Genomic DNA, 17001 nt, shown 5'->3' with positions numbered 1-17001 from the left:
AGTTACTTGCTGCAGTACACTCTCAAGGCAGTGTGTTCATTTCATGGAAGTCCAAGGCCAAAGGGCATACTGCCTTAATGAGGTCTCTTACCACTCACATTAATTTTATTTAATTATAGAAATAATACATACTCATTTTTCTAAACCTCAGAGTTAAAAAAATTACTTTTAACATTCTCTGTGTATCTCTGGACAGTTTTTAAGTGTGAAAACACTCAACACATATGCACATGCATATCTTACTATATTGAATGTTCTGTGGAAGCATGCATATTTTGCTCTTTGTGAATGCTGGATGGAATTCTAATGATGTAAATTCTATGACTGAACCAATTCCTTGGGAATGGTTATTTTCAAACTTTCCTGTGTTATCAGCACACTTCTTTTTATACTCATTAAACAGTTATACTTGGGAATGGTTCTGCTGACTTGAAGAAAAACCCACATACTAACTGTGAAAGCATCATTGGGAAAAGATCATTCTTACCATCCAATCAAAGACTAAGATTTAAGGATGGTGATAAAAACGTCAGGTCCATATTAGCACACACACACACACAGATAGATGATACACACATACCATGCACACACATACATAGACACATACGTATAGACACATACACATATAGACACACACACATAGATAGATGATAGATACACACATATCATGTACACACATAGACACATACATATATCTACACACACATACACACAAAACACATACACACATATAGACACACACACATAGATGATAGATACACACATACCATGTACACACATATTTAGACACACATATATATATCTACACACAAACATACAAACATATATATAGACACACATATCTACACACACATATACACACAAACACAAACACACACACATAGATATACATATACTGTGTACACACACACACACAAATACACACACACACACTGGGTTTACTCTAGTCTGGAAAATGCATGTGAGCTGCAGAACAGTGATTACTTCTGAGATTTTAAAATTTAAAGGGTGCAGCCTGCTTTACATAGATTATATCATGATACTGAACTTACCTTGCTTGTCAGAAGATTATTTTTATCATAGACATCTGTGTAGTTTTTGTAAGCAGGGTATAAGTTTTTCACAACTTCAACTTCTTCACGATTTTCACTTATATGGCTCTGCAAACAAAGAAATAATGTTTCCATTTTTCTTTCTGTAAAACATTTGACATTATATCTCCTGTCGAAACATGCTGTTGCTAGTTTCTACTTGCTGAACTTGCTGATGTAGGAGACTATGGATGAAAACATTAAAGTCTGTATTTGGGTTTAATTTCAAATGATTATATGACAATATACATGGCAAAGAAACTGAATATCCTGAGCATGGCTCGCTCTCTCTCTCTCTCTCTCTCTCTCTCTCTCTCTCTCTCTCTCTCTCTCTCTGTGTGTGTGTGTGTGTGTGTGTGTGTATGTGTGTGTGTATGAGAGAGAGAGAGAGAGAGAGAGAGAGAGAGAGAGAGAGAGAGAGAGAGAAATCTTTCCCTCATGTCCTGAAACTCTAATCTATAGCAAGAACAAACATAAGTACTCTTTAAAGAACACCCAGTGCCTTGCTTGTAGCAACCTGCTTATAAGAATTCAATGGCCATTGGAAGATGAACCTACAGTTCACTCAGAAAAAACTAAAATGTGAACGAAGAGAGCTGAATTCTGAGCCTAGTTAGATATCTTAGAGAAAGTCAGTTCTTTTCTTTAAGCTTCCATTTCTCATTGCTCAATAAAAGTGTTGGGCTAGTTGGGTCATTTTCCATCTCTTATGCAAATATGTTAGTCATATTTCAGGTGTGAGATTTTACAGAACCTAGAGCATTGGGGGAGAAGGAAGACTGGGCTTTGGGCCTGTCCTCAGTCTACCTCTCTTCTCAGCCTTCTGATGACAGTTTTGCAGAAAAGAATGTGAGATGACACAGCTGAACAATCCTGCCTTCGTCAGGAAGGAGCTCATGGGAATTCACACACAAGCTGAGTGAGTCGGAGGCAACCACACCAACCTTTCACAAGGGCACTTGAAATCTGAGGGGGCACAGTGTCTTGCAACCTTTCACGGGGGCACCTGAAATCTGAGGGGGCATAGTGTCTTGCTCTGGAGTAGCCACCCAAGTCTCTAGAAAAAAACCATTTCAGACCAAGGGGTGATTGGATTGGATAATACAAACAAATGCTTATCTTCCATCCCTCTAAGCAGAACTGGTCTCCTGTTTCCCAAAATGGCCATGAACTAGATTTCTAGCCAAGGATCACCTTGCACTTCAGATTCTTCTGCGTCTACCTTCTGAGTGCTGTGCCCCCAGGCCCAGGTTATGCTGGGAATCGACCTCAGGGTTTTGTGCATGCCAGGCAAGCACTCTGTCCACTGCACTGCATTTCCAGCCCGAAAATAGACTTTTTACATCTTTTTCATTGTATTTTCGTGTAGTTATTAATATTATTTGCATTTTTCTTTTCCTTCTCTTTCTTTTTTTTTAAAGAATAAAACATACTGTTTCCAAAGTGGAAATATTATCCAAATTTGGAATTTTATCACCAGAGCATAATTGTGGGGGACTGCATTCAAAGTTCAAATATCAGAAACCACAAACAATAATCATGGGGGACACACGCTAATGGGGCCTATGAACATGCATTTTAAAATTAAATAAATAAAGTAAGAAATCAATATGTTGCCTTCACCTCAACTTTCTCTTCCCTCTAAGACTATCAGCTCTGAAAAAGGGGAAATTTTAGTGCAGTGTGTAATTAAGCTTTAGTGGGGGAGGGGAGCGCCTAATTTTAACCCAGCTGTGAGATTTTAAAAGGATTTTATTGCTAAATTGCAACAACTTAATGATAAAGGAAGATACTCTTTTTGTTCCTGGTTTTAAATTAAGAAACTCAGAACAAAAGAATTTTAAGTGCACTTTTGTAAGGTGGAAATTAAGTTCTTTTTTACTTCTCAAATAATAATTGGTTCCTCTGCAAATGAAGGTCTAGAACACCAGGAAAGCATCAAATAAAAGTGGGAAGGAAATGCATTAAATGCATTTAACAAGAATGGGCAGTCTGATGTTGACTTTGCTACCCTATACAAAGCTGCTTGGCCTGTCTAAGACGGCTCAGAGAATGCGGAGGATGAAAACGACTTCAGGCTCCTGACCTGCAAAACTGACCAACTGAATTAGGTGACTTAAGGTAGGGCGCCTCCTGGTGACATCAGTCAGGGCACCTCCTGCTCTGAAATTCTTTGACTCTAGGAGATCTCAGTAGACAAACTACAGATTATTAGAGATGACCTGAGGGCACTAAGAGATCTTACAGGTGTAGACAGAGGCACAAACCAAAGAAAAATGCCTACCTGGATGTGCAGATCGTGTGTTTGGGCAATGTTGCCAAGTTTACTCATCAGGGTCTCCGTGCAAGAAAGGGAAAAGCGTGGGGTCACTATGGGTTTCACTCTTGAGTACTGGAAATAATAAAAGAAACTCGTGAGGAAAATACGGAGATTAGGAACACATAGCACATTTGTGATTTTACAGTTTCTATATTGAGGAAAAATCTCCTATTTCAAATAGACAGATGTTCTAGGTTCAAAAAAAAAAAAACAATTCATGACTGAGAACAGCACTTTCTTCAAGAAGAAAGTTCTATTTCTGTTGATAGGTGTTCCCTTCTCATGACCTCAGATGAGACCTGGGGTGGGGACACCACATGTGAGATGGTGGCTTGTTTCCCTGCCTGCATCTTGAGGAGGTGTGCTGCTGCATCCTCACTCAGAACTCTTTAGTAATATGTCAGTGACTGGCTAGCAGGATAAAATAACTCCTACAGGGAGTAAGGAAGAGGGTCTATAAGCATTATCCATAACTCACCCAGGGTTAAATTGTAAGAAATTCTGAACATTCCTATGGCTTCCCACGTGACAGGGAAGAATCATATGGGGAGGAAGGGCTATGCTTATTGACCTAAGAGCCTGTCCTCTGGAGCCATAAACCAGGTTCACACTGTGCTTAGAGGCAAGAAATAGCATGGTTTTCATGGGCCCCACAATGCCAGAGCAAAGCAGATGCCTGGCTGACTATGTATGGACCTCATGTGCCACACGTTTACAGAGCAAGGCATCCTCTAGCCAGGGAACTGAGTCTGAGCTTAGCCTGTTTCTCAGTCCACACTGGAGACCAGCAGTGGACAGAACCAATGAAAGAGGAAGCACCAGACAGGTCCTCAATGTCCATATGTCCCCCACCTCCTTGGATCATGGAGCACTGCCTCTACAGAGACCAATGTTATAAAAATTAAAAGCCCCAGACCTGAAGAGGAAACACAGTGAGAATGGGAAGGCTGAATTGAGAGGGTGACTCTTGAGGACAGTGACTAGACTGTCACACCTTAAATGATGGTTTGTATTTTAAATGCCCCCCCAACTCATGATGGGTGAAGGTTCTCAGCTAATAGTGCCATTGGGAGGTGACAGAACCTTTGGATGGTAGAACCAGTCAGAAAGAAGTTGACTGTGGTGTCCCGGCAGCCCTGAGGTAGGCAGTTTCCCTCTGACTGGAATTTCTGCCATCATGGTCTGCCTAACCATAGGCCTAAAAGCCACCAGGCCAAATGATCATAGACTACAACTGTCTGAAACTGTGAGTCAAAGCAGACCTTCCTTTCTTATAAACTGCTAACCTCAGGTATTTTGTTACTGTGACAGACAGCTGATCAACACACCTTAGACTAACTAAAAGCTTAGAGAACTTGGGATAGAATTCACATACCTGACTAAACTTGGGTTCCATGCTGCATATAGACAAAGGGTACAGGAACCAAAAAAAAAAGGTACATACAATATCTCTGAAGCTGTAAACAAGTTCAGTAAACATAAAGTGTGCAGCATGTTTTAATAGTGAATAATCAAATCCACTAAAATCAGATAATTGTTCCTGACTACAAAACTGTGCTAAAACAAAACATAACAAGAGAGGTCTAAATACAGTGTCCTATAAGCCTTCACTGGAAAGCAAAAACCAGAAGTTTCTACGAATTCGACTTTTTCAAATTGCACATTCAAATGAGAACATGCAGTATTTCTCTTCTGAATTGGATTTATTTAATTTAAAATAATATAGTCCAGATTCATCTATGCTGTCTCAAATGGCAAGATCTTTTTTTTATGAATGAATAGTATCTCATTACACATGTACATGTGTATACATACATACATACTCATGGGATATGGGAGACATATTTAGATTGTATACATATCCCACATGTGTACATATATGTGTACAAACATGTATGTATAGTTTTCTTGTATAAATGTATAATATATAAAATGTACAAATGAATATAATTAGTTTTTTTATCTATTCACCCATAGACTCCTAGGTTGTTTCCATATTTGAGGCTGTGCTGAATAATGCTGCAGTAAACATAGGGTGCAGGTATCTCTCCAAGATACCCATTTTATTTCTTTTGACACGTGTGAATGGATCTCACTGTGACCACCATCTGACACTGCATATGTGCGACAAGCCATCACACTCCACACCTCGGTACTCACAGTCTCTGTCAGATGTTTTCAGTTTTAAAATATCTGACCTCTCTGAGCTGAGCCATTGGGTACCCCGTGTCAACAATCAAAGGTTCCAGGAGAATACCTCTTATGTACAGACTAAGCCATAGGCACACAGACTAATCTATCAAACAACTTTGCAGATGCCACCGCTAACAAAGCAGCACTCTGGTGAAACCCGGACAAATCCACTTACGTTCCTCTGAAGCATCTCTGACACAAATCTGAAAAGAAGTGACAGAGGTAAAGTTAGAAAAGTTCATCTTTTTAAATAAACGTTTCAAATGGGGTGAAAACGTGACCCTTACATGTCCTGATTTCCATGCAAACGTTTTTAACCGTGTGGGTTTTACCACCACTAATCGGAGATTAGCAAACAATAATTGCTCAGCTTTTTCTTTAATAGCAAAAGAGGGAGAGGAAAATCACGAGGAATATTGTCCTGTGGCATCTTGTGGGCCATTACGAGCATCCACAGAGCCCCCAGGCTGTGCTAGTGGGTCCAGTGTGTTCCATGGATGACAGGGCCATGGACTCTTCTAATCTCCTCTTATGTGGAAGCTACATATGCATACAGTATCATCATCAGTCTCTGAGGACAGGGTCTGGCAGGAGGTAGATATTGGAGGAAGGTGGAAGACTATGACATAGGTGTCTCTGAAGTGTGTGTGGATGGGACAAGTGGTGAACTTCTGCCTACTTGAACAGTGACAACTGTCCCATGTCATGGTTATTTCTGCCCTGGCCAGAAAAGACTATTTCAGACTTCAAGTGTGAATTGAGAGCCTGGAGATGTAGCTCTGTGATAGACACTTGCCAGGTATAAAGGTACAAAGCCCTGGGCTCCATCTTTAGCCCTAGGGAAACAAATTGTGAATTAAGGTAAAGTGACCACAACAGCAGATTGTGCAGGAACTGATCATATGGCCAGTGCTGAAGGTCACAGGTGCACTCCTCTTCCCATGACCATGCAGGACGCTCTCACCTCGGCATTTCAGAGGAAACACACTTGAAGTGGGAGAATCCCAGAAAATAGAAGCAAAGCTGAAATCTAAATGTACACTCAAAAAGAATAAATCTAAAGAAATTTCTTCTGTGTATCTCTTGATGTGGAATGCAATACCGTGAAATTCCTTGTTAAATATTCAAGATACCATGAAAAAGCCATCAAAGATAATTGTAAGAAAAGTACTTAAATGATCAATAAGTTCCTTCAATGTTATATGAAATTGAACATATAGAAAATTCATGAAATAACCATAATCAAAAGTTATTAAGGGGGTTGTAGATATGATCTCAGTATTTCGGATGCATGTATAGGAATGTCACAATGAAAGATACTACTCTGTGCAATTAATGTTTTAAAAGTGATTTCATGAGCAGGGCATCATACTTGACAAATCAGGTCTCCTAGAGAAGCCCTAGCCTAATGCAGTATACTCAGAGGGTAATATTTTAAAATAAAGAATTCTTCATTTGTGGGGCCGAGGAGATGGTGCAGTGGGTAGGAACACTTGCTATGCAAGCATGAAGATCTGAATTTGAATTCCTGGAACCAATGTAAAAAAAAAAAGAAAGAAAAGGCATAAAAAGCTCTACATGCCAGTAACCCCAGTGTTGGGTCGAAGCCAGGTGGATGCTGGGAGTTCCAGCCCAGCTGAAAACTTGCGGTTCAGTGAGAGACCCTGACTCAAGGGAGTAAGGTGGAGAGTGGCAGAGCAGGACACCCAACATCCTCTTCTGGCCTCCATGGGTGTGTGCACTAGTACATGCACCTGTGCGCACACACCTGTGCAAACATGCACAAATATACATTTTTTCAAAGGAGCACACCAATTTTATGAAATGGGCTACATCCACTTAGTGACACTGGCATATTAGAAGAGGGACTTAATTTGTTTTTTTAACTCTAATTCTACACCCTAAGAAGACTCTAGAGCATGCCAATACATCTGAAGATTCTTGGACTTCAAAAGAGATTGCTTCAGTTATGTGGGGGCAAAAATGGGAGGATGTGTGCTAGAAGAGAAGAGAGAAGCAATGTAGTACACAAAAGAGTCACGCGGTTCAGGAATCTGGAATATGCTCCGCTCTATTCTCTTAATGTCTTTGTCAAGAATCACTTTCTTGTGAATTTAAAAGCAACCCTTCAAAAAATAGGCACTTAAAAATCTAACCTTTCCTACTCAACTCTTAAAGAGATTGTGCACTGGAACATATTTCCATTTTTTCAAAATAGTTTTTTGGTGAAGTACAATTTACATATCATAAAGTTCACCCATTTGAGTGCTCTATTCAATAACTGTAGTCAATTTACTGGGTTGTAGAGTTACCATAATAATACAGCCTTTGAATTCTCATCACCAGAATGAGATCCCCTGGGTCTATAGGCAGGAGACGGGCAGTATCATCTCCCCTCCCCCTGCCTCCAGCACCAGCAAACTTCTCCACTTTCTGTCTCATGAACTTACATGAACTTTCTATATAGTCAATGTAAATGAAAGTTTATAATGTGCTCCCTTTTGTGTTTGATTTGTTTTTCTTAGAGTAGTAATTTTAAAGTTCATCCTGGGCAGCTCTGCTAAGCCTTGCAAACTAGCTTACCTGGGGTCCTAGGCTTCTACCCTCCCCTGCTGCCTATCTGTGAGTCACTGATAGTCCTGCTGTGCTGAACTTGGAGGACAGCACTGATTATCCCTACACTCTTGCAAGCAGATTTCTTGGAGTCCTGTCCTGAGACTGACACTGGAGCATCCAGGACACCTGCTTCGTAGTTGGCATCTGTGTGTGGTGGCTTGAGGACCAGTCACATTAGAGTCTTCATGTAGACCTGTTGCATAATCTCTGTCCACACCGTGTTTTGACATTTCTGTCTGCACATGGTGCTCTATCCTTTAAGATACAGATCACCCTAAAACAGGCTATTCACATCCTCTGGTGAACTCATTCTGTGCCTAGTGACTCTAAAATAGACCTTGGTCTCTACTGTTCTGTGTTTCTCTTGCCTGTGTGTCATTGTTGAATGTGTCTAGATCTTTTATTGTAAGGGTCTATTTCCCACAAGTCCACCGATGTGGAATAAAGACGTATAAGGAATACAGCCTTCCTGCTGTGTGTCTCTGCTCATATAAAAGTTCTGGGGAGGAGATATTCTAATTCTGTGTTTGCATATGTTGTGGTCATTCCAGAATGCATATAGATTTTTTTCCCTTATCTTAAGGCAAGATAAAAGGATTGTGCTAGGTGATTATAACACATTGATCCACTGTAAAGAACACTTACAAGTAAAGATGTATGGACTAAGAAGTATACTGTGTGACTCACTGAGCCACACTGCAGCTTCCATGCCAAAATTCTCTCTCTTCTTTGTTTTGTTTTTAGGGTATACTTTTAAATTTTGTTTTGTTTGGGGGGAATGTTATAAGGGAAGAGGGTAGAGGTGATGGGACAGGGAGATGAGTGAGATCTGTGTGCATAATGTAAAAACCACATAGAATCAATAAAAAGTTTTTTTAAAGCCCACTGAAAGGTTATAGGGAAAATCTCACAGTGACAATGTCTCTGCTTTGCACCTCTGTACTTCTCTATGCTTTATGCCAGAAAAGCACATTTTTGGTTACTAAAAAAATACCTTTGTTTTGTTTTTTTAAGAGAGTGTCTTATTATGTGGCTAAGGCTGGCTTAGAACTCATGATCCTTCCTTCTCAGTCTCCCACATATTTGGATTGCAGCTGTGCACCACTGTGCCTGACCGAGTTATCTTTACTGAAATGTCTTTCACTCATCTATAAATGGAACATTTTTCTATAACCTCTCATATGTTTTCTGTAAGTGACTCCTCCCACTATTATTCTTGAGCATGTACATGAATAAAAAATGCTGGTATATACCTCCTGCCTCTTCTTTTCACACTAAGCTCATGTTAATGAGTGAGATCTATGTCATGCTATAAGGAACTCTACATTTTTAAGTCATTGAGATTTTTCACTCTACTAAATCCTGGCTCTGATGCTACAATCTACACTAATAAAATGGTTTGGATGAGTGTCCCACAAAGGTGCATGTGCCAAAGTTTGGTTCCCAGGTTGATGCTATTGAGAAGTGGGGTATCTTATGAAGCGGGGCCTGCTGGATCTTTAGGTCATTGGGCATGTGCCCCCGAGAGGTATTTTGGAATTCTGGCCAGTTTTCTCTTTCTAATTGTCTTTCCTGACTCATGAGGTGAGCTGTGTATCCTGTACTCACTCCTGCCTCATCAAAGGCATGTGGCCACTAGATCATGTACTGGAACCTCTAGAACAATAACCCCAAAGACTAATCCCATCTCTCTATAAGATGATTATCTCTAATGTTACATGAGAGTTATGGTAAGTGGACTACTCCAATGGTTGTGGGCAAGTCATCCAGATTATATCAGGCCCAGTTTTCTTAACATTAAAAAAAAAGACATTTTGTGGAGCTTTCTATGAAGGTCAAGAATAGCCTACAGAGGAAAGCTCTGTGAGTCACCCACTGACCACTGCCATGTATTTGAGTGCTGTAGACTAACTAGGTAATACAACAATTGCACTAGTCTGTCACCACATTCAGATCCCAACTGGGTCCTGATGGTGTACACTTTTCTCTCCCTGTTTCAAGCTCCATCAGCATATCAGATGCCTCATCTAAAATACAGATGAAAAGCCCCAGGCACACTACCTCTCTGTCTCCTTGACTGATTCCTCAGTGGTCTCCTTGTATTCTGGAACAGTGTCGTTCATGTCCATGCATACTTTGCCCACAAATGCTCGCTGTCCAAATTTATCTGTGAAGCACACAGAGAAAGAATCTGAAGATGTATTTCTTTTTTAACACTTAACTTTTTCTGAGGAGTCTAAAAAGGCTTTTAAATTAAAATTATCATTAAAAATATATGAGAATGTTAAGAATCATCTCTCTGTCTTAACACTGTGACAATAGCAAAGCCACTAAATTCAATGACTAGTAAATGGTTTCCACTCAGCCCCCAGCCCACTCCCAGCCTGCCAGAAAATAATTGGGTATCTTATACTTCTTATTTACCTTTTACTTTTGATTATACACTTTGTTTATATTTCTACCAATGTCATAACTATCTTGACACTCATCTTCTCTCATGGTATAAAAGGGGATAACCTCAGATCCTAGAAAATACATTAATATTCTCGATATACCAATTTTTCTCGTTTTCCCCCTGTAGCTAGAGTTTTCCTGCCTGGCCCACAGTCAGGACAAATCTCTATCACCTGCCAGTCCCACAGCCATCAGACCCGACCAAGTAAACACAGAGACTTATATTGCTTACAAACTGTATGGCCGTGGCAGGCTTCTTGCTAACTGTTCTTACAGCTTAAATTAATCCATTTTCATAAATCTATACCTTGCCACGTGGCTCGTGGCTTACCAGCATCTTCACATGCTGTTCCTCATCGTGGCGGCTGGCAGTGTCTCTCTGACTCAGCCTTCCACTTTCCAGCTTTATTCTCCTCCTTGTCCCGCCTACACTTCCTGCCTAGCCAATGGCCAATCAGTGTTTTATTTATTGACTAATTAGCAACACATTTGCCATACAGAACATCCCACAGCATCCCCCCATTCATTTCTCTCCCATCTGCTACTCTCCTGCCATCACTGGACCAAGTTTCTCCCCATGCATGTCATGTCCCTTTTCTGGATAAAGGACAGCATATGAAAAGTTAAGAACACAGATACTGGGTGATGGCCTTGAATTTGATTCCTCACCCCTATGATTATTCCAAGATGGTATCTATCATCTGAGATCTAGACTCCAGTGTCCCAAAGTCCTCTGCTCTGTGCAGGATTGTAAGAAATACACCAAGAATGATGCCCAAGGCTCATGGTTCTCAGATGATGTGTTACTTCCTTCCTGATTATAGCAGCATAGATATTGTTATCATTGACTGAATGCCTAGCAGCTGCTGGCAACGAAGAATCTTTATCACATGTGCTGGAGGAACCCTTACTTCAGTTGAGCTAAGCAGGTGGGGCTGTTTTCCAATGTCTCCTTCCTGTCATAAGTCTTTCAAAGGGCTTTCTGCCACCCTTTCCCTGGAAGTTATTTTAATATCTAGTCATCAGATTAATTCCTTAACATGTCATTCTCATCATATTACTCACCTGACCTGAAACCTTCCTTAGAGTTTCTGATGCATATTCAAGCCCTTCTGTGGTCTGAACCTGCTCATCCTCCTCTCCATCCTGACCATGAAATGAATGCCCCCTTCCTTTAAGCCATGCTATTTCCTGCCTCCATCATCAACATCTCTGCCCCCAACTCCTCTGTCCATCTCATTTCCTCATTTTAGTCTCTCCTCATTTTGTCTTCCATGGAATCATTCCAGACAGCTGCCTTTGCCTCTTCTGAGAACTTGCATCTTTGTTTTCAATGTTAGCCATCAGGCCTTTGGTATGAACTACCATGGAACCCAACAGCTGGGTAAATGCATCATCAGCCAACAGTTTGCCAAGTGCCTGCTAAATGTCAGGCACTGTACTGGGTATGTTTAGAATCATTGACCTAAAACCAGTCTTCATTTCGCTTCCCAGCTCTGAGGTCTTGGATATGTGAGCATCTTTGAGCTTTAGTTAACCTGTCTGTGCAATGAGGGCATCAGTAGAAGTCAGAAGGCTATTTAGAGTAGAGTACTTTGCATATTGTTTGGTACCTAGTAATAGAATTACTGGTGTTACTCAACTAACACTGTGCTCCTAGCATCTAGCACAATGCCCTGAATCTAGCTAACCACCAAGACCTATCTGTTAATTATAGTGTAATTAACTCTTGCCATGGCTACATTGATAAATGTGCTCTAAATGGCTCCAAATCAATATACAAAATTAAGATCTATAAACATCATCCTGGGACCAGAATCCATATAGAAATAATTAAATCCTTTAAACAATAAAACTACTCAAGGGTCAAGGATATTCCCAGACACAAAGTTACTTGCAAAAATTACTAAGTGCAAACGCTCAAATTCTAGATCCAAAGGCACGACTTCCTACTGAGTATGAACTATTGCCAGGCATGGTCTGGTTGTCTTTGCTTGATGTGCCCATAAATCCTGCGTTCAGCTGCTCACCTGTAATTTCCGCAAGGAGCAGGGATGAGTCAGTGTGAATTGTTCCAAAGTAGCAAGCCGTGGTTGTACCATTCTTTAGTGTTCTCCTCTAAAAATAAATCACAAAAATCCTGAATCGCGTGTGCTCAGAAAAGTCACATGGCATACATAGATAAAAATAGAAGTCTGCTTTTTAATTTTAAAATGTGTTTATTTAAAGGTATGCCATCTTGATGTGGAAGAGACCTAAGTAAATGGCAAAAGTATTTATATTCTAAAAGTGTGAGCTTAAGGAAAAATTGATACTTCTAATTTCCTGGGTGTGTGTTTCAGAGGTCATAAAATGTGGTACCGGTTAACACGTTTTTTCCTCAGGATTGTTTGGGGATATTTTAATTTTATTAAAATTAATACGAATGGGATTTTTCTCTGTATGACAAAATAAATTCATTCAGCCAGACTTCTGCTTCCACCTGGCGGAACACTGATCATTACGTCTCTTTTGTCCTTAGGAGATTTTCACTTGCACAATAGTAAGTGAGAGCAATGGATTAAGCCCTAAAAAACACAAGATGAGACAACTGCAGAAGAGAACACAGAGAAGAACCTGGAACCCTTAAGAAGAGGGCAGATACAGGGTGTGCTCACAGGAAACTGGCTGGAGGCCATACAGCCACTTCCTCCTCCCTGTAGATGTCACCCAACCACTCCTCTCCTTCCCTGTGTAGGGAGTCACTCTCTGTAGAGACCGGTAGGTGTGGAAAGGGCACAAATCCCACAGAAACAAGATGAAGAAAGGGATTAAGTGGAGATCTAGCTGATGTCCAGTGTTCTCAGTCACTTTCACCAGAACACCAAGTAAATATGCCACTCCCACAGTTCCTGAAGAGGCTGAAGAATTCCTTCCTAGAGAAAATGAATGGCTAGAAGGTCTGTTCTCACAGTGATGCTGGGGCCTGTTTGCTCACTCCAAAGTTCATCCTGTGTCGAGGTTTACCAGTCAGTCAGTGCTGATGTGGTGTGAGGAAAGCCCTCCAGCCTGGGTTCTCATGAAGAAAAGCTTGAACTGAATGAGAAACTATAGTTTCAAATTTGGCTGGAATGAACTAAACACACTAGAAAATTCAGAAGTCTATTCAAAGTATAGTCAAGTGACCAGACAGAAGAACACAGGGAGGGAAGTGGGGGAGGAGAAGGAGGAGGGAGCATGAAGGAGGAATGCCAACTCTCTTAAGCAGAGGTAAACTCCATCCTAATGGCTCTCAGCATGTGTAGGCCTGCTCACAATCAGAACCATAGGACATGTCCGGCAAATAAATACTTGTCAGGAATAGACCAGTTTTGAGCTCACTAACTTTAAATACCTACATTTCTGATGAAGAAATATGTATGGACATTGCCTGAAGGATATATATATATATGTCTTTGATTCTCTATCTCAAGTGTAAAGGTCTGATACAGTGGAATTTTCCCTTCCTTTCCTCTCTCTCTCTCTCTTTTTCTCTCTCCCTCCTTCCTTCTCTCTTTCTCTCCTACCCCTAACCATCTTTACAAATATAGTTTGACAGCATAATATCCATCCACATTAAGCAATGTCAGAATTAATTTTTCTAACTTCAGTATAAAGAATAGATGTGCTTTTATTCTGACAGATGTGGCTCTCAAAATCACATACACAGTGTGAATTTCATTTCTGATTTCCCTGTCTACATCATGTGCTAGACACCCAGAGCAAAATTTGTGACAGATTCTCCCAAGAGTGTGCACTGACTTTGGGGTTTTATTTCTCCATTCTCCTCTTTTTCCTTTTCTGTGATTTGATGACTCATTTTCTTTTGTTTCGTACTATGCAATTTTAAGCAATTTCAACCCCTTTTTAGAACAATGTGAGGTATAAATACATTTTGAAGATAAGGATTTGGTGTGGTTAACACAATTCATTAACACAGTGTGCTAGCCAATTCATAACCAGCTTTTAGCCCTGCTCTGCTTTTCTGGTGTCACGCGGATGCAGGCTAAAATGTAAGCCCACAATTATAATTAAGCAAGACACTGACTGAATGTAATCACTTGCTGCTACTCTTTAAGGCTGGAATGATACAAGACAAGGAGCTGGCAGGGTGGCTGGGCCAGTTCCTGCAGAAGATGTGGAGCCAGTACCACAGAAGAACCACCAGTGAGTCCTACAAGAATCCAGGAACAATGCAGTCTGAAGAGTTCCCTGCAGGAGGCAGAGGCCAGGAAAGAGTGTTTGCATTCTACCTTCTTCGCTGCAGATGTTTTTCCAGTTTCTGAATGTGCTCTTATTCTGGAGCTAGTTTTTATAAAAGAGGAGAAAGTGGCCCATTTTGCCAGCCAATCAGCATACAGGGGGCATACACAGCAGCCACTGATCGGGAACTGACTCGGCTCCAGAGTTCCCACTAACACTGTCAGTCCTCACATCACATTCCCGCCTGTTCTGCAATGTGGGGCCATCCTACCGTCCCTCCTTGCAAACCCACTAAAACAATGTGATATTCTTCTAAAAGTAATTTGAAATTTAATTTTTCCTTGAACATTTAAAAAAATAATAAGACACAGCTCTTACCAGGTGCTAGGCACTATTTAAAGGACCTCCCAAATATTAACTTCATGAATTATCATAACAATCCATCAAGTAGGTTCTATCCTTATCTCTGAGATTTACAGATGGAGGACAGTGAGTCACAGAGCCTTTTAAAGGTCACATGGATATTCCATATGGTTCCCCAGAACAGCACTATGAATTAGCTGCAGTGAGAGAGCACACCCAGAAGATGAGGATAAGAGAGTGCTGTAGTAGAACCCACCAAACTGAGACTAGGGTCATCACACACATATTCTCTCCTTGCCCCTGTGAGGATGGCATGCTCAGCAGATTATGAAAGGACTTAAAAACGTTGCCACATTTCATCCCAACCTTAACGTTTTGATAACTGAAATTTGGTCCTAGAAATGAATGTTTGCATAGATGATCAGGCATCACACAGCACCCACTCATACAATACTCACGACAACTCTGGTGTAGACTTCTTCAGCAAGCTCAGTGCTCTGGAACTTTTGTTCTGTAGGAAACGTGTACTTGGTCAACCACTCCAAAAGTGGCAGGTCGACATTGCTTCCCGAAAAGGCATACTGAGGAGCGTGGATGTGTGCATCAACAAGGCCTGGCATGAAGAACTCACTGGGAAGTAAGGGGAGAAGAAAATCATTTCAGAGCATCTTTAGACAAGGTTTTCATTTATACCACACTTTTACAACTCTAACTTTTCTTATTTTAAAGAGATCAGAAAATAAGAATAAAACTCTACTAGAAGAGAGAGAGCCTAAATTGCAATGAGCGCAGCTCTAGTTAGAGACGGTGGAGTGAAGGAAGGCATCGAAGCCAAACTGCTGTAGCAGCAGAAAAGAAAGAAGCCATGGCCACATCCTCTGACTCTCTCCTTACAACTGGACAGAGAGTAGAGGTGAGAATAGGGTCTTCAAGCTGCAAGAACTAGGCTGAGGGACAAGGACACACATCACAGGGAGGGAATAAAGGTCAAAAACAGTGACTTAAGGCTCAGTGGTCCACTTCATCTTAAGAGGCCACAAGAAATCCTGTCCTTCTCCATGTGTTCAAAGGCCAAGCTCTCAACAGAAGCATCAAGAACACACCTGGCTGGTTTGAGATCCTTGAGCTTTGCCAGGAAAGTGTAGAAATAAACTGTTGGTCTGAAGTTGAAGTAATGAGAGGGGTGTGATGCTGTAACCACCATTCCTTCTTCAATTCTTTTTTTTTTTCCTTTTTTGAGACATAATTTTGATGTATAGCCCAGGCTGGCACTGAACTTACGTTTCTCCTGATTCCACCTTCTGACTGCTGAGATGGTAGGCATGCATCACTCTGCCCAGCTTACCATTCGTGCTTCTGATCAGCTGAGCCTCCCCAGCCACATTTCTATCTATTTTTATACCAACGAGTTCTGGATAGATATTTTTAAGTTTCAGAAGCACTATCCACAGAAGGGAGGAAAGCAAATGCTAGTAGACACACAAAGCTCATCTAAAAAGCTAATTCAGTTCCCTCGGGTATTCATTTTATCAACTCATCCAAACACATATCCATTAGAAGATGATATCTACTCCACTGCTTTCACCTAGAACAACTGGAAAATCACCCAAGGAACTTGAACTCAGCCATTTGACACAAGAAAGAAATTCTCAGCCAGTAAAGGCTAGGCATCCATACATCCAGATGTAAGGTGCAACCATGAGCAGCTTTCAAATGCTCTATTCTAAAAAGGGAACTAGAAAT

The 17001-nt window shown here is 40.8% G+C and overlaps 1 protein-coding gene across 1 annotated transcript in view; it reads right to left on the bottom strand.

Moving 5' to 3' along the window:
* The window catches only part of Gda (guanine deaminase), an 82126-nt gene that overhangs the window by 18129 nt on the left and 46996 nt on the right, over nucleotides 1–17001 (bottom strand). The window contains exons 3-8 of the mRNA XM_059259782.1: nucleotides 15717–15888; nucleotides 12705–12792; nucleotides 10282–10387; nucleotides 5780–5807; nucleotides 3376–3483; nucleotides 1053–1160 (exon numbers count right to left, since the gene is read on the bottom strand). Coding sequence (XP_059115765.1) covers nucleotides 1053–1160; nucleotides 3376–3483; nucleotides 5780–5807; nucleotides 10282–10387; nucleotides 12705–12792; nucleotides 15717–15888 — 610 coding nt within the window. The remainder of the gene's footprint in view (nucleotides 1–1052; nucleotides 1161–3375; nucleotides 3484–5779; nucleotides 5808–10281; nucleotides 10388–12704; nucleotides 12793–15716; nucleotides 15889–17001) is intronic.

This window comes from Peromyscus eremicus, chromosome 1 (assembly GCF_949786415.1).
Source record: "Peromyscus eremicus chromosome 1, PerEre_H2_v1, whole genome shotgun sequence".
In the NCBI taxonomy this organism is placed as follows: domain Eukaryota; kingdom Metazoa; phylum Chordata; class Mammalia; order Rodentia; family Cricetidae; genus Peromyscus; species Peromyscus eremicus.
This window is presented reverse-complemented; position numbering and strand designations above follow the sequence as displayed.